The 22709-nt window shown below is 42.0% G+C and overlaps 2 protein-coding genes across 2 annotated transcripts in view; both read left to right on the forward strand.

Moving 5' to 3' along the window:
- Positions 1–4552: 4552 nt before the first annotated feature.
- Cks2 (CDC28 protein kinase regulatory subunit 2) lies at positions 4553–9140 on the forward strand. The gene is made up of 3 exons (XM_042686711.1): positions 4553–4708; positions 6895–7022; positions 8816–9140. The coding sequence occupies exons 1-3, from the start codon at positions 4650–4652 to the stop codon at positions 8866–8868; spliced, it is 240 nt and encodes a 79-aa protein (XP_042542645.1). The 5' UTR covers positions 4553–4649; the 3' UTR covers positions 8869–9140.
- A 1582-nt stretch (positions 9141–10722) lies between these two features.
- The window catches only part of Secisbp2 (SECIS binding protein 2), a 38158-nt gene continuing 26171 nt past the window's right edge, over positions 10723–22709 (forward strand). The window contains exons 1-7 of the mRNA XM_042686702.1: positions 10723–10832; positions 11666–11814; positions 13871–14117; positions 14359–14494; positions 16811–17040; positions 19742–19817; positions 21614–21816. Of these exons, the coding sequence (XP_042542636.1) occupies positions 10797–10832; positions 11666–11814; positions 13871–14117; positions 14359–14494; positions 16811–17040; positions 19742–19817; positions 21614–21816 (1077 nt within the window). The 5' untranslated portion in view covers positions 10723–10796. The remainder of the gene's footprint in view (positions 10833–11665; positions 11815–13870; positions 14118–14358; positions 14495–16810; positions 17041–19741; positions 19818–21613; positions 21817–22709) is intronic.

Here is a 22709-nt window from a genome sequence, read left to right on the forward strand (position 1 = left end):
GTTGTTGTTGTTTTTGCTTTTTGATCAGTTGTGGAGCCTGAACTCTGAGCCTGGGAGCTGTCCCTGAACTCTTCAGTTCAAAGTGAGTGCTCTACCACTTGATCCATGGCACCACTTCTGGTTTTCTGGTGGTTAATTGGAGATAAAAGTCTCATAGACTTTCCAACCTGGGCTGGCTTTGAACTGTGATCCTCAGATTTCAGCTTCCTGAGTAGCTAGGATTACAGGCATGAGCCACCAGCACCCGGCATGATCTCATGTTTTGACATGCCTTCAACTTCATAACTTCCTTACAGTTTCTTCCTGTCCATCCTCCACATTTCTTAGTTACCCTTATCATATTCAATATTACATGGCTCACATTAATCAGTGAACAAACTTCTTAGAAAGGAGCCCAAGAGTCGAGTGCCAGTGGCTCATGCCTGTAATCCCAGCTACTCAAAAGGCTGAGATCTGAGGATCGTGGTTCAAAGCCAGCCCGGGCAGGAAAGTCCATGAGACTCTTATCTCCAATAAACCACTAGAAAAAAACAAACAAACAGAAGTGGCGCTGTGGCTCAAGCGATAGAGTGCTTGCCTTGAGCTGAAGAGCTAAGGGATAGCGCCCAAGCCCAGAGTTCAAGCCCCATGACCTACAAAAAAAAAAAAAAAAAAAGAAAGGAGCCCAAGAAACCTTTCTCAGGTTGGCTCAATCCATTGTCTTAGTTTCTTATTACTGTTTTAACAAACTACTACAAATTCAGGGACTTAAAATACAATGTACTACCTTATAGTTCCTTAAGTCAGAATTCCTATTTCAGGACTTAGGTTAAAATCATAGTTGGTAGCAATGCTGAGTTCCTTCTAGAAAACAGGGAAGAATCTGTTCTTGTTTTCCAATTTCCAGTCAGCTGCACACCCTTCGTGTCACATAACTGAACTTTGTCTCCCTCCTATAATCACCTTTCTGATAACACTGGGTCACCTTAATGGAACATGGGGGCAACTATCTGCCTCATCTGTTCTTCAGAATCACTTCCCACTACTTTCCTCCTCAAATTCTCTACGTTCTAAGCCATAATCCTTCACTATTCTCTGGGTATAGTATGTTTTCCTACATCTTTATAAATGCTAACTTCTCTATTGGAAAGGTGTTTCCCCTCTTCTGGTTTTCTACCTATATAATTCCATAAGATAGTATAGATGACTGGTTATGAGGCCTATCTCTGAGCTGAGGATATAGATGTGATTGAGCACTTTACCTACCACATAAGTGGAAGGCCAGGCCTAAAACTGAAGTCAGATTGTTCAAGATGAAATATGAGTCTACTACTTAATAGCTTCATGGATTATTCTTTTACTTAGGTCTTAAGTACCAGGCTATAAGAAATATATGGGGGGGCTGGGAAGGTGGCTCAGTGGTAGAGTGCTTGCCTTGCATGCCTGAGGCCCTAGGTTCGATTCCCCAGCACCACATAAAAAGAAAAAAGTCGGAAGTGGCGCTGTGGCTCAAGTGGTAGAGTGCTAGCGTTGAGCTGAAGAGCTGAGGGACAGCGCCCAGGCCCAGAGTTCAGGCCCCACAACCGGACCCCCCCCCCAAAAAAAAAAAGAAATATATGGGATAGAAAAAGAAATTATACTATGAGAAAGATCTCAAATCTAGACAGGAATGTCTGACAGGCATAATGCAAAAAAAAGTTCAAAAAAAAGTATATGTGAGGTAATCAGGAAAAATTTGAAGCTAAGGAACAATAAGCATAATGACTGGTGGTTGAATATCTTTTAAAGTTGGACATAATAAGGCCTATTAGTGGGGTTACAGGTGTGCAAGAGAATTGCGAGTTCAAGGCCAGCAAGATGTTCTGTAACAAAAGAGAAAGATGACCCATGACTAGAGAAATTAGTTTAAGCTCAGTCATTGGTACATGGGAGTTGATTTACACTAGTTTGATTTTCCCACAATCTCTTTAAAAATATATATACTGAGAAACTTCTTTCCCTGGTTCTGTGGAATAATTTATCTCCCTTAAGAGTTTACATCTTTACCATTATAGTACATAAGACTTAGGACATGCTCATCATATACAAGGGACTTTTCAAATGCTAAGCACAAAACAGTAAACAAATGCACTAATTGGTTACATGGAAGGTATATTATAATGCAAGGACAAACAATACATAAGGCAACAAGCAATTACAAAGTATAATAAACGGTGGGCAGGAAACCCATAGTATTCTATTAATAGAGAAACCTGAGGAAATCAAGGTACCTAACTGCAGAGAGGGTGACTAAGAAAAGACCTTTTACAAAGAGGCATTCTCAGACTAACATCTGAGGTATGCTATGTCTTTTTTTTTTTTGGGTCCAGTCATGGGGCCTGAACTCTGGGCCTGAGCGCTGTCCCTCAGCTCTTCAGCTCAAGGCTAGCTCTACCACTTGAGCCACAGCGCCACTTCTGGCTTTTTTTTCCTTTTTGCTTATGTGGTGCTGAGGAATCGAACCCAGGGCCTCTGGCATGCAAGGCATGTGCTCTACCACTGAGCCACCTTCCCAGCCCCGGTATGCTATGTCTTATGGAGAGAATTTACACACAATTTATAAGTTAAAACCTTAATTCCAGCTTCCATCCCAAGTGACAGTGACTTAGGAAGTAATGTGCCATTAGCATAGCATAGCACCACCAATAAATCCTAAATTTTGTAAGCTGTCAGGAGATTTCATCATTCCCATACTGGGGCTTGAACTCAGAGCCATGATGCTCTTTTTTTTTGTTTGTTTTTTGTTTTTTGGGTCTGGTCATGGGGCCTGAACTCTGGGCCTGGGCACTGTCCCTCAGCTTTTCAGCTCAAGGCTAGCGCTCTACCACTTGAGCCACAGCATCACTTCCGGCTTTTTTCTTTTTGCTTATGTGGTGCTGAGGAATCGAACCCAGGGCCTCATGCATGCAAGGCAAGCACTCTACCACTGAGCCACCTTCCCAGCCCCATGGTGCTCTTTCTTAAGTGTTTCAACTCAAGACTTGTCCACATAAGCCACCTTTACAGTTTCAGCTTTTTGGTGATTATCTGGAGAATCAGGATCCTCAGATCTCAGCCTCTGGAGTAGTTCAGATTACACACTGAGCCACCAGGGTGGCTTGTAATCATGTTAGAAGACACAGAAATGGGCTATGTGAAGCCTCAAAAAGGCTAGTCTAAGAATTGTGTTAGCACCTGACCTTCCTTCTGCCAGCAGAAAAGGGGATTTGTTCCTAACACCCACGCTATCTATGGCAGTTCTCCACAGAAGCCCCATGGTACAACAGGGTGGGAGGGACACAGTGTGGGTTCAAATCATTGTGCAACGTGCAGAAAAATTTTATTTCCTATAAAACTAAGCAAATACCAACATGTTGTAAGTCACTTCTAATTATATGATGTAAAAGTAACTATCTTCACATCTTGGTTTATATTCCTCCAGTAACTTATTTTACAAACACATAAATGCCTTTTTTTTGGTGCCGGTCTTGGGTCTTGAACTCAGAGGCCTGGGTACTATCCCTGAGTTTTTTCTGTTCAAGACTCTACCCCTTGAGCCACAGCTCCACTTCCAGCTGTTTGCTGGTTAACTGGAGATGTCTCCCCAAGTGTAGATAAAACTTTCCTGCTCAGGCTGGCTTTGAACTGCAATCCCCAGATCTCAGCCTCTTAAGTAGCTGGGATTAAGGAAGTGTATTTCCGTGCTGGGCCTGGGACTCCAGGCCAGTGCTTTACCTCCAGCATTTTGGTTGTTATTTGGAGATAAAAGCGCACTTCCTCTGTGCACTTCTGAAGTTGGTAGTCAATATTCAGAAGCCAGGGGAATTTCAAAATCACTCTCAGCCCCATTAAGGCAGCTGCAAGCGTTGTTACTTTGGGGGTGTGGAAGCCCCCCTCCCCCCTCCAGAGCTTCCCCCTGAGATGGACAACTGGGGTAAGTCTACAGAGACCGTCCCGCCCCGGCGCGTTTCCAGAAGCTTCCAACGAGAACTGTTCCCTCCAGAGGGTATGCTGAAGACCTGGCAGGTAGGTGCTCCCCCTCCCCCCACTGCCCCCCACTGCTCCCCTCCCACTCCCCCCTTCCCCCCGCCCCCGCCTCCTCACACCCACCACTTTTCGGCTAGTCTTTTCACGCTAGTCTGACGGACGCGGCGCCACCCGGCCTCCCCTACCCAGTCTGCCCCCAATTCCCCGCGCCCGCTCCCCGTCCCGCCCCTGCCAAGCCCCGCGATGAGATAAGTGAGCTCGAGAACCGTCCCTCCCACCTCCCATCCCCGGGCACACGAGCCCGGAGGCCTTTAACGTCCGGGTTCCGCCCTTCCAGGACTACGCTCCCGTCCGTCAAAACCCTTCTCCCGCCCCCCGAGGCCTCCCTAACGGTCTACTTCTTCCCTCGGGCAACCCCCAACAGACCTCTGGTTGGTTAAGCCGCGGAAGGACGGCAACGATTGGCCGGTCACTGGGGTGGCTCGTGGGGAAGGTGATTGGTCCATGGTACTATCCAATTGGAGGTGGGCTGTCGGATTCAAATTTGGAGCGTTGGGCCTACAGTCGTTAGTCGAGTCTTTGCCCCTGCCGAGAGCGGACGTGCGCCCGAGCCGTTCCCGGTTTCTCTACGCAAACTTGGTCTTTCACCTCTGCGCGCCGGAAGGATGGCCCACAAGCAGATCTACTACTCGGATAAGTACTTCGACGAGCACTACGAGTACCGGTGAGCAGTCTTGGCGGCCCGTCCCCTGCTCTGCGGGCGGCGATGTGGGGCTGACGGCGTAGGGCCGCGGCCGCGGGTGGTGGGCGGCTCGGCCGTGCCTTTGTTGGTCCGCGGGGAGTGAAGGGGCCGCGCGGGTTTCCGGCCGGGGGGCCCTGGGCGGCGCCGCGCCCGCGGGGCTGGGGCTGGGGCCGGGGCCGGGGCCGGGGCCGGGCCCGTCCCGTACGCGGCGCCCGGCCCTCCGGGGGCGCGGCGCGGCGGAGCCGAACCCGGGCCGGACGGGGAATCGCCGCCGCGAACGTGGCGGCTCTCACCACCCAGCGGCGCACGCCGCCCCGGGCCGACCCGAAGGCTTGGCGTGGACTCTGGGCTCCTTTGCTTAGTTGCTTGTGGCACTTTGGGGACGGTGAAGGCTGGCGTGGCTGCGCCAGGGAGGAGAGGCCGTGCGGGAACCCGAGCCGAGTGGCGTCAGGGAGGGAAGAGGGGACGCTTCCGCCCGCTCAGCCCGGCCGGATGTGGTGCGCAGCCCCAGCTCGGGGACCAAAGCAGTCTCCGCCAACCCTTGGGGCCTCCGGCCTCTGTAACTACCGCGTTGCCTTCTGGGCAAGGACGCCACCCTTGGCCCAGTGGTGACCTTGCTTTGCTGCCCCCATTAGTTTAGATTTCCAAGAATGGTGTTGGAGAAGTTAGGATGTTTAGATTGAGTGACCTTCCCCCCCCCCCCCCCCCCCCCTCACCCCCTTCCTTGCCCCAAACTATGGAGGAAAGTGGCTTTCTTTTGGCCAGTGTTAGGAATTTGTACTAACTTGTAAGCCTTTATACTTCTAGGTAGAAAAACCTAGTTTCTAAATCACCTTAACCAGGAGCCCAGCCGGTCAGTATCCAGTGGTAGGCAACGTTGTAAACTGCACTACCTTTCTAAAACTTGGCAGACTTAAATGTCTAAGTTTTTAGCTTAAGGGTGCTGGTACTGGGCTCGAACTCAGGGCCAGAAAGTTCCCCGTAGCTTTTGTGCTCAAGGCCAGCGTTCTGGGACCATAGATTTACTTGTAGCTCTTTTGGTGGTTAGAGATAGTTAGTCTGGGTAAAAGTCTCAAGTATGTCCCTGCCTCAGCTATCTTCAGACTGCTGTCCTCAGTTCTCAGCCTCCTGAGGTAGCTAGTTTTACAAGCATGAGCCATCAACGCCCAGCTGTTTACGTTTCTTTTAAAGCATAGTATTAATGTTTATACTAAGATAGTTTCTAAGCCTTGTCAGCAGTACTCTTATTTTCAGATTTAATATAGTCAAAAACCTCTGGATAGTCACTAAATCTGAAATTACTAAGATGTTTGTGTGGTAAAGTACATAAACTCTTGGTGTATCTGAAATTATTTTAATTTTCAAGTGCTTCCCCAGTCCTTTATCCACTAAATTGCCCAGAATAGCCTCAAAACTTTGTTCTGCCTCAGTCTTCCCAGTAGCTGAGAGTATAGGCATTTGACAACATGCTGAGTATGAGCTAGGCTTAATACACTAAGCCATTTACTACCTTTAAGAATAAATGGAATATGTGTTTTCTGTGGTATATTGCCCTGTAAATTTCAAAGGTTATCATTAGTGAACAACCTATACTTTCCATTTTGCGTTTGTAAAATTAATTTCCTAGTCTTATGCTTAATTTCCATAAGATAGTAATAAATTGGCATGATTGTGTTTGAAAATTGTCCATGAAGTATTAGTATCCTCACATGAAATTGACTAAAATTTTTTCCTATTATAATCAAATCCTGATAGATCATGTTTACTGGTTTATACAAACGATACACATAATGTAACTTTTTGTATGTGTCTTATTTAACTGAGGGCCTGGGGCTTGCTTACGCATACTTCCTGGTCTTTATTTTTACATTGATCATTTTAGAGAGAGTCCCATCTCCTGCCTGTCCTATTTTTACACATCCTGTGGTAGCTGGAATGATGGGCATACACCACCATAGCTCCATTGAGAGGCTCTTACTTGGCTAGGGAAGACAGGTGTATACCACTGTGCTGTGGTGTTCAGCTCTTGAGAAGTTCTTCCCCATAGGCCAAGCTGACCTTTAAGCCATGATCCTCCTGGTCTTTACCTTTCCAAGTGCCACTGGTGCAAATAAAATGATAACTGTAAGAAAGACTAATAGCACTAATGCTTGGCTATCTGTTACTAGGCATGTCATGTTACCCAGAGAACTTTCTAAACAAGTACCCAAAACCCATCTGATGTCTGAAGAGGAGTGGAGGAGACTTGGTGTCCAACAGAGTCTTGGCTGGGTTCATTACATGATCCATGAGCCAGGTAAGTTCTGCTTTAAAAATTGTTAATTGAATTAATAGTGGTCAGGGTTTTTTTTTTTTTGTTTTTGTTTTTTTTTTTGGGGGGGGGGGGCCTGGTCGTTGGGCCTGAACTCTGGGCCTGGGTGCTGATCCTCAGCTCTTCAGCTCAAAGCTAGCGCTCCACCACTTGAGCCACAGCGCCACTTCCGGCTTTTTTCATTTTGCTTATGTGGTGCTGAGGAATCAAACCCAGGGCCTCAGGCATGCAAGGCAAGCGCTCTACCACTGAGCCATCTTCCCAGCCCAGGTTTTTATTTTTCTTAGCAATATAATCATTTGGTAATATTTGATAAATTTTATTTTTTCAAATGATAATTCTTTAACTTGTTGCTGGTAAATTTTGTACTAAAATGCCATTGGGATGAATTTTGCTTTCATTTTGCCTGCAAGTATAACTTAGTTCAACAAATGAATCATTACTGCTCCAAACCCTTAATTTGTCTTCTTTTAGCTCTCATACAGACTTATCTACCATGATAAGATTAAGGGAAATACCATAATATATGAATTCATACCTATTTATTTATTTATTTATTTATTTATTTTTGGGTCTGGTCATGGGGCCTGAACTCTGGGCCTGGGCGCTGTCCCTCAGCTTTTCAGCTCAAGGCTAGCGCTCTACCACTTGAGCCACAGTGCCACTTCTGGCTTTTTTCTTTTTGCTTATGTGGTGCTGATGAATCAAACCCAGGGCCTCAGGCATGCAAGGCAAGCGCTCTACCGCTGAGCCACCTTCCCAGCCTCCCTATTTTATTTACATCCCACTGCCTTATGCTATTCTATGGTAATAACCAAGAGTTTTCCAGACATTGAGTAAAAACAGACTAAAACTTTGCAGAGTTAAATTTTACTTTAATCTGGGATTAATCAGTAAGTGTAACTTTTTTAAACAACATTCAAAGACCTGTGGACTCCAAATTAAGATAGGATAGCCATCTTTTGTTTAAGTAAAATAACATAATCATGATGAGGGCACATGTTCTTGTTTCCAGGGGCTTTCTCCTGATATACATAAGCAACTGAGGAATGGGGAACTCCATAGATTTCCTGGGTCAAGCCTCATTTACTGCAACAGGATCTATGGAGGATCTGTGTCTTTTTTGTTGGTGGTTGTGGGGCTTGAACTCTGGGCTTGGGTTCTGTCCCTCAGCTCTTCAGCTCAAGGCTAGGAGTGCTCTACCACTTGAGCCACAGCACCACTTTTGGTTTTCTGGGTGGTTTATTGGAAATGAGTCTTGTGGACTTCACTGCCTGGGCTGGCTTTGAGCCGATCCTCAGATCTTAGCCTCCTGAGTAGTTAGGATTATAGGCGTGATCTACTGGCTCCAGGCCTGTTTCTTTTTTTAAAAACAATTTCCCTAGATAGCTGGCCCTCAAAACCAAATCTTTCTGGTATATCCTCCCAAGTTCTGGAATCACCAGGCCTGATTTCTTTCTTGGTAATTGACATGCACTAGTTGTGGAATCCACACTAATCCCCATGTAGTTTATACTTCTCTGCTTTGCACTATGAAGATTGTAAAGTTAAAAACATTCTCAAGATTGTTCTCTTTCTCCACAACATATGTGTAACAAAAATACCAGGAATATGCCCATAGTTTGTAACTCTTTGTTTTGTCTTGGAAGTAAAATTCATCTTCAGTACTTCAGCTAGTTAAACTAGTAGTTTTCATCCAGTTGAATGCTTTGAATTTTGATGCATAAATGAAATTTAGCTATTTTCAATCATATTAAACAAACATTTTCTTTCCACAGAACCCCATATTCTTCTCTTTAGACGACCTCTTCCAAAAGAGCAACAAAAATGAAGTCTATCTGGGATCATCAGTTAAACCTTGTTCAAATGTATATGTGTATATAAGGGTAGTATTCAGTGAATACTTGAAAAAAATGTACAATTCATCAATACCTGTGCCATGAGCTGTATTCTTCACAGCAACAGAGCTCAGTTAAATGCAACTGCAAGTAGGTTATTGTAAGGTGTTCAAAATTTCTTCTAGTTGTTTTTTTTCTCTTAATATAAGTGCTTGTTTGACTTTATGTGTTATTTTTGTTAAATAAAGTTTGTATGTTGCATTTACCACTGTTATGAGGTATATTTTCTTACAGTTAATTGTTGGCTGTTAATTTTCAATTTTGTAATTTAGCCTTGAGAAAATAAACTTATTTTTGAAAGAAATGATAAGTGTGTTTAAAATAGTTGGTATGTTGAGGTTACCCTTTAATTCACTTACAAGGAAATGTAAGCACCACAGATAAATTTAAGCTAGAGCCAATGTAGATTTTAGGGCTTTACTGTTAAAATTCCCACATAACCCTATAATCTTCAAGTGGCTAGAAATGCCTAACTTAATAGTATTTGTGTTAACTTCCACTTATCTACAAAACTGGAAGTGCTGTTGTGGCTTAAGTGATAGATCACTAGCCTTGAGCTGAAGAGCTGAGGGACAGCGCTCAGGCCCAGAGTTCAAGCCCCACAACCAACAAAAAATGTTCCAGTAGAAGAGAAAAGAATGCTATTATGGGAAAAGTTTTCAGCTGTCCATTTTGAGTTCCTGTCTGAATGTGCAGCTGAGTTTCATAGTAATAATAAACCACTTGTCATAAACTTGAGCAAGGAATTGGAGCTGCCTCAATTTTTTCATTGAAATGATCTAGTTTTCAAGTCTTACTCAAGGGAAAGCAACACTTCAACTCCTGCATTGTCATTGTAAGCACTCCATTATTTCTTTGCTTGTCTTGAGGTGTGAGCCACTAGTGTCTCTGCAGCAACCCTATTTTCTTCACCTGCATAACTTAAAATTCTGGCCTCCATTTTTTTTTGAAATTCACTCTGGATTTCTCAGCCTCCCACCTTCCAACTCTCATTACTTAAATCTAAATTTGTTTTCATTTGGAAAAGCAGTATTTATTACCTGCCCTAGTATTTTTACTTTCAACACGACAGCAATTCTGAAGTTTTTTTTTGTGTGGCAAATTTGTGGAAGCTTAAGGTGCCCATAGATTAGGCAGCCCTAGATTTGTGTGTGTGCCTGTACTGGGGCTTGAACTCTGGGCCTGAGTTGTCCCTGAGGTTTTCCAGCCCAAGAATATAGTGCTCCACCATGAGCCACAGCTCCACTTTGAGCTTTTTGGTGGTTCATAGTTTGAACTTGGCATGGATGCTGTCCCTGAGCCTTTTCAGCTCAAGGTCAGTGCTCTACCACATGAGACACCTCCCCATCAGGCTTGTCTCAGTGACTCCTGCCCCCGCCCAGGTTGGCTTCAAATCTTGAGCAGCTAGGATTGCAGGTGTACGCTGCTGGCCCCCTGGTTCTATAAGGCTTTTGCAGGGAATGCAAACTGGGAGGTGTGGAACCATGGAGATGCAGTCTAAAGATGGGGGAGGTCATCTCGGTACCTGTCTGCTTACAAAAAGAAAAGGATTCTCTAAATAACAGCCTTACAAGGCCCCAGAGTGTGGCAAACCACAGCTTCAAGCTGCCTGTAATTGCCCTGGCAACCCCCTTTGGAAGAGCCGGGCAGGGATCTCATTCTGCCGCGGCCCTGCCGCCGGGGTTTTCACCACGTGTCGGCGTCGGCCTCGGGCCCTTACGCACTTCCGTGAGGAAGTGGGAAATGCAAGTCGCGTCGCAGTGACGCACTTCCGGGCGCCCCTTGGGAAGGCGGAAACACCGAGTTGTGGGTCTGGGCCGCCGCTGGTTTCCCCGGCTCAGGCTCGGAGGAGCCGGCCGCCATGGCGTCGGAGGGGCCGCGGGAGTCCGAAGGCGAGGTAAGAGCCGCTGGCACTGTTCGGTCCGTGTGCCGAGCTCTCGGAGGCCTCGGCCCGGGGTCTCAGGGCGCGGCCGAGCTGGCAGCCCGAACCTGCTCGGAGCTGGGGTCGGGCGCGTTCCCCGCCCGCGGCGCCGACCCTTCCCGGAGCTCTGCTGAGGACCCGGCAGTCGCGCGCGGCCACTTGCTCGCTCCGAAGAGTTAACTTTGTTAAGCCGGGTCTCGGCTTTCTCACCTCTTGTGTGGACCGCTAGATGGAGTCCTGGCAGTCACGTGAATTAGTTTTAGACTGAAAACCGTGGTTCTAAAACTCTTTCTGAAAAGCTACCCGTTTCAGAACCAGTCACCCAAACGTCCACGGGCTCGTGGCGGTGGGATAATTTATCTAGCAGAGATTTCGTGGCATTTTTACATTTGAGGGACGTGAACTTTTTCCATGTTATTTTTGAAAGTTGTGAGATAAATAGCCCCCGCTGAGTGTATATAACGACGTAGGTCTGCGGTTCCCACTTAGGTCTAATGAAAGCTAATCGATAAATGTGTGTTTCCCACAGAAACGTCATCTGTAGTCCTTATGTAATAATATAGATTACTTCTGTTTGACTTAGTTGTTCTTAACATTCAAAAGTTCTTTTCGCTTTCAGTTTAAAAAAACTGCTTTTTTCTACTGAGGTGTTGGGAGAGAAATTGTGAAATTGTTAAACAAAATCACAGTTTCACTTTATAGAAGTTTTTAAATAGCACTGGAGCTATTTGAATGGAGCCCTTCTTAGTTTTTTTAAATTGTTTATCTCAGTGTATGTAGCCCAATCCCCCCGCTTTTTTCCCCCTCAGGACAGCGTCAAGCTATCAGCAGATGTGAAACCATTTGTCCCCAAATTTGCTGGGCTCACTGCGGCATGGTCAGAGTCCTCAGAAGCTTGTGTCTTCCCTAGCTGCGCAGCCACGTACTACCCATTTGTGCAGGAACCACCTGTCACTGAGTATGTATTTTTCTAAATGTCTTGCCTTATGTTAGAGACTCAATTGGCTTATTTTCTTGAATTTAATGATGACTAACCAAAGCTACCATACTAAAAATTCTGTAGATAGGAAAATGCTGTCCAGCTGAAAAGCGTCTTAAGCCAGTAGCACAGCTTATCTGTACTTGATGTTGAAAAGTGGAGCTCTTCCTATCATTTCCCTTAATGTGTTACTTTAGGCCAAGATAAATGGAGACTGCATTGCTTCCCAAGAGATAGAATTAGCATTTAGGCTTTTTTTGGCTTAAGTTTAGTATCCTCCAAAACTACTACTTCTGTTGGCAAGAGTTTTTTTTTTTTTTCCCTTCAAGCATCTTGCAATATTCTGTGGTAATTTCAAAAAAAGAGCAACTGATGAATATGTTACAACTAATTAGAAGAATTAGCACATGTCGTATCATAGATGGAAAACTTAAGCAGTACAGCTGAAACTTTGATTTGCTGGGTAGGAAGTAGGGAAATATTTGGTGAACTAGCATATGGGCTAGATAGATTGGAAATCTACGCAATACAGCTGAAAACTTTAGTTTTACTAGGTAGGAAGTAGGAAACATGGTGGTCTTTTAAAATGGTATTTATGATAATGACTGTGTTCTGGCTCAATTTTTAGGAAAGAGTAGATTATATGTTTGGATAGGTTCCAGTAGGAACCTATCTGTTAGGATAGGTTAGGAGTAACACAAGGGCAGGTGTTGTTTAGGACAGAAAAAAGTCATTGAAGGAGGTTTTGTGTGGGGTCTTAAGAATGTTGCATTATTAGAATTAGTTGCCTAGAAGCAAAAGATCTGAAAAGATATGGTTGTCATAAAATATTATATAATCACACAGATATGTCATGCTTAAGCTTGGAGTATACCAGTGTGCCTTAGTATAGCTCTGGAAGTTCACAGGAACATGTACCTTGCTTATTTGTGAGGATGAGGAGGCTGTGATTTGTATTTTAACTATATTTAACCACTTAGCGTTTTGTCATTGTGTCAGCTTTCATTGGAAAATAGCTGAAACCTACAGTCTTCAACCATTTGTTCAACATTTTGGTTTAGTCTACCAGCTTGAAGAAATTGAGACAATAGAATAGTATTAAAAGATGGTGCCCCAGAACTGCAAAGACAAAGGGTGAACAAATCCAGCAGTGGTATTCTCTAGATACTAAGTTGAAAATTAACTATACAACTTGTGAGTGGGGACAGGCAGGGAAAACTGGGAGAGAATAAGGGAAGAGGTGACATTGTTCAAAAAGAAACGTGTTCTTTTCCTGACTTACATAACTGTAACCCTTCTATACATCACCTTTATAATAACAATTAAACTTAAAAAAATAGACTCTTTACCTGACTTACATAATTGTAACCCTCCATACATCACCTTTATAACCATTTAAAAAATAGTAACTAAATAAATAAAGGATGGTGCCCTTGTTGTCTGTGGGAGTATTATTCCTGGTCTCCATGCCATGGAATGTTCCCTTTTTACTTTAGCCCTCACTAAGAACTGTAGAATGTTGTGTAGGACTTGGAACAGAGAAGGGCTGGAGAAAAATGGAAATAGGAGCCTGGCTTTCTTGGAGAGAGGCTATGCAAGCTCTTGTTCAGCTCCCCGGTAAAGGGAATGATGGTCTTTGATCATTTTGTCCAGAGTTACAGAGAGAAGCATACTCAAGTACTAGATACCAGATGGATGTTAAATTCTGCTGGGCATTTTCTGGTTTGTTGACATTGCTTATAGACTGTGGCTTATTAATTTTAAAAGAGAAACTAGGTGAGCATCTTTCTTGGCAAAGAGAAAGTGGTATCATTTTGCCTTAATTTTTTTTATCTTTTAAGTACAAAGAGGTTTTGATTCAGCATGTCAGTTTATGAGTTCATTTATCTTGAACATTTTGCCTTTTTAATGAGGATTTTTTCAATATTTGAATGATCTAGCTAATAATCTTATATGATAAAACTTTAAATACTATAAAAATTTAAGTTTGTTGGTTTGTGTCATGAAATCTGCAACTAAAATTTATACCTTTTAGACAGAAAATGTATACTGAAGATTTGGCCTTTGGAACTTCAACATTTCCACCCCAGTATTTATCTTCTGAGCTAACTCTCCATCCATACGCCTATTCTCCTTACACCCTTGAGCCTGCACAGAATGTTTGCGCAGTGCCTGCCTCCCGTTATGATTACAGTCGACCTAATTGTTACCGAGGTTTTCAGTCAGAGAAGCCCAGAAATGAGCACATGTGCTCTCTCCCACAGGAAACAAAAGTGTTTAAGGTGAGGAAATGCTGTGGTTTTACTGTCTCATTGATTTTGTACTTTTAATATTTAAAATGTAAAGAGTTGGTGAAGTTCTTGCATTTTTAAGCATTGCTTATCTTTTTTTGATATATAAACATTTGAAAAATGATTTAACCTGTCTTCTTAAATAGTTTGTGATGAACAGTTACTAATTTGTGGTTTTTAATGTTTTTTTTTTTTAATTGTGATAATTTTCTTCATGTTTTTTCTCCTGCAGAAAAAATCCTATGATGAGAGAAAAACATATGATGAGCAAAAGTTTAACAATAAAAGGACTGACAATGTATCATCTGAGTTAAAGTCAACTAAAGGTTCACATCTGTCCATTCATGCTGAAAACAGTTTGAAATCAGGTAAAAATAAGCCTAATAGTATAACATCAACTGTCTGATCTATCCTAGAAACAGGTTTCTGTCAATTTGTTCATCATGACTGCTCTAAGAAATGAGACCTAGAGCCCAGCATAACCAAGGACATTAGACTTCCTCTGAGACTCTGGAAACCTTTAATCTCAGGCAGAGGATTACATTGTATGTGCTGCATAGTGGCCGTAGGTCCTTTATATATGAAGAACTTGTCTGAAATTATAGCAAGGAAGTGATAACTGCAAGCTTCAAACCATAGACTAAGAACAGATCATAGCTATATTCTTTGTACTGTATTTCACTGTGTTTATTCATAAGGATCTTATCTGGGTTTTTTGTGGAAAACTTTTAGTAGGTAAGAATGTTTGTGTTGAAAATCCCATCCTAAGTAATGCCAATAAGTCACCATTTCTTTTTTGCCATAAGTTATGTCTACTCTGGACTTGCAAAATTATGTTCCAGTCTAGTTGAAAGTGATTTTACATGATGTCATTTTTTTTTGTTGTGTTTTAGTTTTTTGAGTCTCACTATGTAGTCTCAGCTAGCCTCCAACTCATGATCTTTGTCTCAGCTTCCTGAGTGCTGGGATTACAGGTGTATGCTACCTTGCCTGGCAAAAGCTATTTCTTTTTCTTTCTTTATTTAAATTCTGCTGGGGACTAAGCCCAGAATCTTTTTTTTTTTGTTTTTTTGGTTGGACATGGGGCTTGAACTCTGGGCTTGGGCGCTGTCCCTGTGCTCTTCAGCTCAAGGCGAGTGCTCTACCGCTTGAGCCACAGCGCCACTTCCGATTTTCTAGTGGTTTATTGGAGATAAGAGTCTCACGGACTTTCCTGCCTGGGCTGGCTTTGAACCTCAGTCCTCAGATCTCAGCCTCCTGAGTAGCTAGGATTACAGGCATGAGCCACTGGCACCCAGCTTAAGCCCAGAATCTTGAGCCTGCTAGGCAAACAACTTTACAACTGGGCTGTATCCTTGGCGACATTTTTTATTTTGTCTGTGTATTTACTAGTTCAGTTTGATAACTTTTATTATCTATGTAACTTACTAATTTATATTAGTGAGTTAGAACCCAGACTAACTGGCACATAGAAAGTGGAAAGGAAAATTTAATTAGTTCCACAGTAACTGTGACTTCCCACTCCCATGAGAAGCCACAGCCCACCTCATCTATTGCTTTGTGTTTAGGGAGGAAAGTGGGGAGGTTCTGGGCTTGTACCAGGCACTAAGCTAAAGGTGCTATCTCTTAGCTTTTTCAATCAAGGCTAGTGCTGTAATATTTAAGCTATAGGTCCACCTCTGGCTCTTTGCTGATTAATTGGAAATGAGTCTCCTGGATTTTTCTGCTCAGGCTAGCTTTGAACCATGGACGGTCCTTAGCTCTCAGCCTCCTGAGTAGCTAGGATTATAGGTGTGAGCCAGTGGTGCCAATTTATCTCTCTCATTTCAGGAGAAAGATGGGAAAGAAGCTGTATTATGTCACCTTCATCCAGTTTGTGTCAACATACTAAAAGTAGATTGTAACTTACCAGGATATTTGTTAGAATTGTATGGGTTGAAATTATTTTTTTTCAAAGTGGTTACTTGACATAAGCACTGCCATTTCAAAGTAGCCACCAACTTGGAAGAACCATTTGAGTTAAACCATATTCTGTTACAAGAATTGTTTTTCTGGGCACTGGAGGTATAGCTCAAGTGTAGAGCTCCAGCTGAATAACATTTTCTGGCAATTTGGCTAGGTGTCCTGGTTTTGGTAAATTGCTTGATAAACTTTTAACTCCTTTCAAGGTAGCCAATCACTTAAGGTTGTATACTTACATACATTAAAACCTGTGCCAACTCAGCCCACTTGCCTAGTTGGCTTCCTGTCAGTAGTAATGAATGCCCTTCTGCAGATGTAAACTTAAGTTTGTTTTGCTTTCAAGTTGATGTTCTTATTTGTATAGGATACCCACCCCAATATCCCAAGACATTTCCAACAGAATTTCTAAATTTATAAAATTGTAAGATATATATTATGAATATAATATTCAGCTGTATAATTGTATGTGGCAACTATTTTATCAGGTTTAGAATTACTTTTAATATTTGCAGTCTATATTTTGGGTTTTCTGCATGGTGCTTCTGGTCGTTTGTGCTCTATACTATTAAGAAGAAGGTTAGCAACATCAGCAGCAGTCAGATCTTTTGATACAGCCTGATCTGTCAAATAACATGGACTTTGTACTCTGAAATTTAAGCTGAATTACTGGGCATCAAGCTAGATTTTGATTTTTACCTTTATTTTCCATTCTGTCATTATAGATGGTTATCATAAACGAACAGACAGGAAATCCAGAATGAATGCAAAAAATACTTCTACCTCCAAACCGGAGTTTGAATTTAGCAGACTGGATTTTCCTGAATTGCAGGGTCCTGAGAACAACAGTGTGTCAGAGATACAAAAGCAAACCAGGTGGGGACCTCTCCGCTCTGCCACAACTGATATTTCCCATGTAGGAGAAGTACGAAAACCAGATGCAGCAGTATCAGAGGTAATTGAAGGGGGTCTGTCTGCCCTCCCCTCACACCCCACAAGTACATAGCCTTTTGTTTGTATCGCTTCAAACAGAGCATCTTAAATTCTGCTGTGGGCTTGAAGTCCATTTTGCTTGGAGGAGGTGTTAAGGAGAAGCCTTTTCTAATGTACTTAGCTGACCTTCACTGTTCATGAGGTTAGAACATCCAGTGCAGTTCTTTTAAAAGAATTGTCTAGTGTGCTCCTTTTTATTTGGTGGCTCAAAATTATAGTGCTGCAGAAAGAGAAGATTCTTTCAGTCTGGGTTCTTTGACAGTCTGTTTTAAACATGGTATTTCCAGCATTATATCCTGACAGTATTTTTTTTCTAATACAGAGGAAAAGACTTGAAGAAATATTTAAAACTGCATGATGGAACTTCTGAGTTGTTCTCAACTTTTTAATTATGTCTCTATTTATTTACTTATTTATTTTTTGTACTAGTCCTGGGGCTTGAACTCAGGGTCTGGGTGTTATTCCTGAGCTTATTTTTTTTTCTACCACTTGAGACATAGCTTGCTCCACTTTTTTTTTTTTTTGCTGGGGTGGGAGGGTAGTTTATTGGAGGCAAGTCTTGGACTTGAACCATTATTCTCAGATTTTGGCCTCTTGAGTAGCTAGAATTAAAGGTGTGAGCCACAGCACCTGACAAAATATATCTTTGTCTTTTAATAACACAGCGGATTAAGTAAAAGTTACCCTAATTGGTGCTTTCATTTTGCTGAGGGTTGAATGAAAATTGCAGTCTACCATAGATTGTAGCTGCTTCCTGTCCTGTGCTAGGATGTTCAGTGGCTGAATGGAGTTTATGTGATCACCACACAGAAGAGTGCAGAGTGCTGGGCCAGCTGCTTCAATAGGCACTCATGGGAAAGCAGAAGCATGACTGACTTGCTGTGTCAAAGTCACCTATTAAATAGGAATGTTGCTGGGTGCCAGTGGCTCACACCTGTAATCCTAGCTACTCAGGAGGCTGAGATCTGAGGATCACAGTTCAAAGCCAGCCTGGGCAGGAAAGTCAGTGAGACTCATCTCCAATAAACCTCCAGAAAACTGGAAGTGCTGCTGTGGCTCAAGCGGTAGAGCACTGGCCTTGAGCTGAAGAGCGTAGGGACAGTACCCAAGCCCAGAGTTCAAGCCCCATGACTGACAAAATAAATAAATAGGAATGTTGTGGACTTTGTTAATCTTTTTTATGGAAAATGAGTTACTTGTGATTTGCCTCCCTATCTGGAATTATGTATAAGAAAATATAGTTGCTTGAATTTGGCTTTCTATTATTTCTTTTTTGTTTTTTGGTTTTTTTGAGTGCTGAGGAATGAACCCAGTTTTCCACTTGATAGGCAAGTGTTTTACTGTTGGAGCTACGCCTCCAGCTGAAATTGTTTTTCAAAAGTTGCACATTAGCCTTTCAAATGTTGCACAAGTGTGAGCGTGATGGCACATGCCTGTAATCCTAGCACTTGGGAGAATGAGACAGGAAGATTAAAAATTGAAGGCCAGCCTAGGCTACATAATGAGACCTTGTTTCAAGAAGTAAAAAAAAAAAAACAAACACCAACTTACATAAATATGTAGAAACAATCTACATTTATATCATTGGCAACGTAAAAGGATATTATTATTATCACTATTATTTTTTTGTCCGTTGTGGGACTTGAACTCTGGGCCTGGATGCTGTCTCTGAGCTCTTCAGCTCCAGGCGAGAACTCTACCACTTGAGCCACAGAGCCACTTCTGGCTTTCAGGAGATAAGAGTCTCATGGACTTGACTTTCCTGTCTGAGCTGGCTTTGAACAGGGATCCTGAAATCACAGCTTCCTGAGCATCTAGGGTTACAGGTGTGAGCCACCAGCTCCTGGCTAGTAAAAGGATATTATCTAAGTTGTATATACTGAGTGAGATTTGATGGAAAGGAGTAATGTAGCTTTCCATATTATGTACTTCTGTATTTATAATTTCTATTTACCATGTTTTCAGATTTTAAGAAAAGCAAAGGCAACTGTATACCTCTTTTCCCACCCTACACCCCACCCAGTGTCCCATGATGTTAGTTGTTACAATTGATGAACCTTCATGGACTTGTCATTATCATCTATTGGTCATAATTTAGGGTCCGCTGTTGGTGGTATACATTTTGTGGATTTAGACACATGTACAATGATATGTATCATCATTCTACTATCCTATAGAAGTCATATCTCTGCCCTGAACATCCATGTAGCTTCCCCAGTGCTTTCAATGACCAATTTTGTGGGAGTTTTTTCTTCACAATTTTGCCTTTTCTAGAATGTTGGAGTCATTTAATATAGGGTCCTTTCTGACTGGCTTCTGAATTCACTTAGGAATATTCATTTAACACAACCCATATGTTTTCAAGGCTTGTTAGCTCACTTGTAAGAAATTGCCAGCTGTCTGTCAGAGTGCCTGTACCATTTTGCATTCTCATCTGCAGTACCCCTCCTCTTTTTCATTGTCCAGTGATGTCAGTGTTCATCTGTATTTTGGCTATTCTAAGATTTGTAGTGGTACTTCATGATTGTTGTAATTTGCATTTCCCTAATAACATTTTATTTTTGTCTGAGACTGGTATGCGAACTCTTCCTCTGATGCTGTTATTCATTGGCTGTTGCACTATCACCCGAACCACACCTCCAACCCTTACTTTCTTTTTTAAGGGTGAAGTAGTGGTGAAAAACAATCAAGATAAACCTGTAACTGCTGCTGCTACGAATTCCCCTTCATGTGCAGGAGGTAAGAGTGCCACAAAAATATTTTTTAAAAATGAGTCAATATATTCTCAAAGCTCATTTTTAACTCTAGTGTAGTTAAATAATTTTTGTTTGAAAGCCTTCTTTAAGGTAGCTAATTGTGGGCAAACTATCAGTGTTAGTTTAGAAAATTGAATGAGATCCCAGACTCATGCACAAAAAGAATAAAGCAAGAGATCAGAATTCTAAATGAAGAGTAAGTCCGTAAGTGAGAATTTTATGAATTCAGAAATGGCTACTTCCTGCAGTATTATCTATTTTCAGAAGTTGGTCTTAGTACCTCCTCAGGCCTTTAAACAAAATTATTCAGTACTCACATGATAATATGTGCATTACATTTGAATATAACCTGTCTTTGTGAAAAATAATGCTTTTCTAAGATTTAAAAACTAGTGAGAGCAGTCTTTATTGCTTTTTTTTCTTTTGTCAGTCATTGGGCTTGAACTTGGTGCCTGAGTGCTGTCCCTGAGCTTTTCCCTCAAGGCTAGTGTTCTACCACTTTAAGCCACAGTTCTACTTCCATTTTTCTGGTGGTTAATTGGGGATGAGTCTCATGGACTTTTCCTGCTGGGGCTGGCTTTAAACTGTGATCCTCATATCTCAGCTTCCTGAGTAGCTAGGATTACAGGCATGAGCAACCAGTGCCCAGTTCTTTGAACCATTTTAACTTGCAACCTTGCAGATCTGCTTTGGTATTTTGTTACTGTACTGTCATGAACATCAGGTAGTCTTCAGAAAAACATGGTACAAAGGAGTGAGAAATTCATCAGGAAAGTAAGGCAGCAAACACTGTCAGAGAATCCTGGCCAAGAAGTATTATATTCAGGAAGAATTCACGTGATTTTACTTTTGAATTTTTTTTTTTTTGCCAGTCCTGAGGCTTGAACTCAGGGCCTGGACACTATCCCTGAGCTTCTTTTGCTCAAGGATAGTACTCTATGTCTTGAGCCACAGCTCCACTTCTGTTTTTTTCTGTTTATGTGGTACTGAGGAATCGAACCCAGCCAGGGCTTTATGTATGCTAGACAAGCACTAAGCCACATTCCCAGCCTACTTTTGAAATTTTATAGTAGCTTGTCCTAGCAGAAAATTCAACTTTATTCTTTGGTGTGTGTTTTGTTTGGTGTTTTCAGTTTGGTACATAATGTACTTCAGTGTAGCTCTTCACTCCCATCAAAGCTTTGATGACTTGTAGCTCTATAATGGGAGTGCCACAGGCTGCTGACAGGTGTTCATCTGCCCATGTCCTGATAGATGTCCTTTTGTTTTGTCTATATATAGAGTTTCATGGGCACCTAAGGAGTAGTGTTGCTGTACTTATACCTGTGTTCTAAAAGAAATAAATTACCAGTTATTGTGGTAGCTGAAGTCTAGTGATCTTTGACTTCTGATGTTAAAGGTACACGTCAAGGTTAGTAGGGACAAAATTTGATCTTTAGCTTTTTAATTCCGTGTGTTTACCATGTGGACGTTACTGTGGATTGTTGTTCTTTAACTAAAATTATTGTTTGTCTGCCAACATGCATACCCTCTCTCCCAAGTTACAAAGCCAGTTTCTAAGAAAATTAACCATACAAGTTAAGGGGGAAAGAAATTCAGCATGCATGCTCCCAGAAAAAAGAGTTTAGTGAAGTCTGTAGTTTCCTAGGGGATATTTTGCAAATAGTCCAATTTTAGTTATGCTCTGAGCCATTTCCTTACGTAATGCATGTTAGAGTAATTAGAAAATTTCTATTTTACTGTTAAGATTGTTCAACAATTTTGGTTATCATTGAGCAGAGTTATCTTGGACACCAATGGGTTACATTGTTCGGCAGACACTATCTTCAGAGCCATCATCAGCTCCTAAAAATGCTGCTTCCATGATGAACCTGAAGACAGTTGCTTCATCAACAGATCCTAAAAATGTTAGTATGACATCTGAAGTTTTATCTTCAGATCCTTCCTACAACAAAGAGAAACATAATCATCCTGCTAAAAAGGTACGCATTACTAGAGATAGAAAGTAAGGTGGTAGGTGCCCAGGAGCTGGGGGAGAAAAATGCTAATGCATGTTTTATGGGGACAGAGTTCAACTGTCCAAGACAAAAAAAAACAACTCTAGAGGTGGAGAGTAGCAGTGGCTGCACATATATTCCTTGCTTCTGAACTAACATGGCAACGTGGTAGATTTTATGTTAGGTTTACTGTACCACAGTAAACAAACAAGAAAAAAAAACACCTTTTTATTTTATTATGTTGACCTTCTGCAGTCTCTCCTCTGTCTAAATCCTAACTTGGATGGTACTTCATTCTATTCGGTACTGTCTAGTTTGTACTTCGCACCTTAAAAAGAAAGCATAGGATATTAGTCTTTAAGTCACCATTACAAGAGATAGCTTTTGTATGAGTGATAATGTACATTTAGACTTAAAAGGGTCCATAAACTATTTTTGAATTTTTTTTGGTTGTGCTGTGAATCAAGCCCAGGCTCTTACATGTGCTAGATAAGCAATGTACACCTCTGGCCCCGCCCCCCCCCCCCCCCCCCACACACACAGCTCTAGACTGCTTTAAAAAAGAAATGATGGCAGAAAATTATGCTCTAGTGTGTAAAAAAATTGCTGCATCTTTTGTCCCAGTCTCTTGTCATTGAATTTGAATGATTATCCCAGTACAGAGTTCAGCAAAATAATTGACTTCCATATTTTATGATCACCTGGCATATGGTATTGATTTTTAATTAATTGCAGTTCATTTACCTGTTAAGGGATAGCATACTGGGGTACATTAACATATATTACATATATTAATATATATTATAAGGTATGTAATATGTATTACATCTTATTTTGTGCTGATACTAGGCTTGAACTCAGGAACTAGGCATTATTCC

The sequence above is a fragment of the Dipodomys spectabilis genome, unplaced genomic scaffold, assembly GCF_019054845.1.
Source record: "Dipodomys spectabilis isolate Male_0828 unplaced genomic scaffold, ASM1905484v1 ptg000098l, whole genome shotgun sequence".
Classification (NCBI taxonomy): domain Eukaryota; kingdom Metazoa; phylum Chordata; class Mammalia; order Rodentia; family Heteromyidae; genus Dipodomys; species Dipodomys spectabilis.

What these genes read in the sequence shown, in the direction of transcription:
- Cks2 (XM_042686711.1), top strand. Translation starts at nt 4,650, where the DNA reads ATGGCCCACAAGCAGATCTACTACTCGGATAAGTACTTCGACGAGCAC. An exon ending in GACGAGCACTACGAGTACCG is followed by an intron (nt 4,709 to 6,894) that starts GTGAGCAGTCTT and finishes ATCTGTTACTAG; the next exon opens with GCATGTCATGTTACCCAGAG. An exon ending in TTACATGATCCATGAGCCAG is followed by an intron (nt 7,023 to 8,815) that starts GTAAGTTCTGCT and finishes TTCTTTCCACAG; the next exon opens with AACCCCATATTCTTCTCTTT.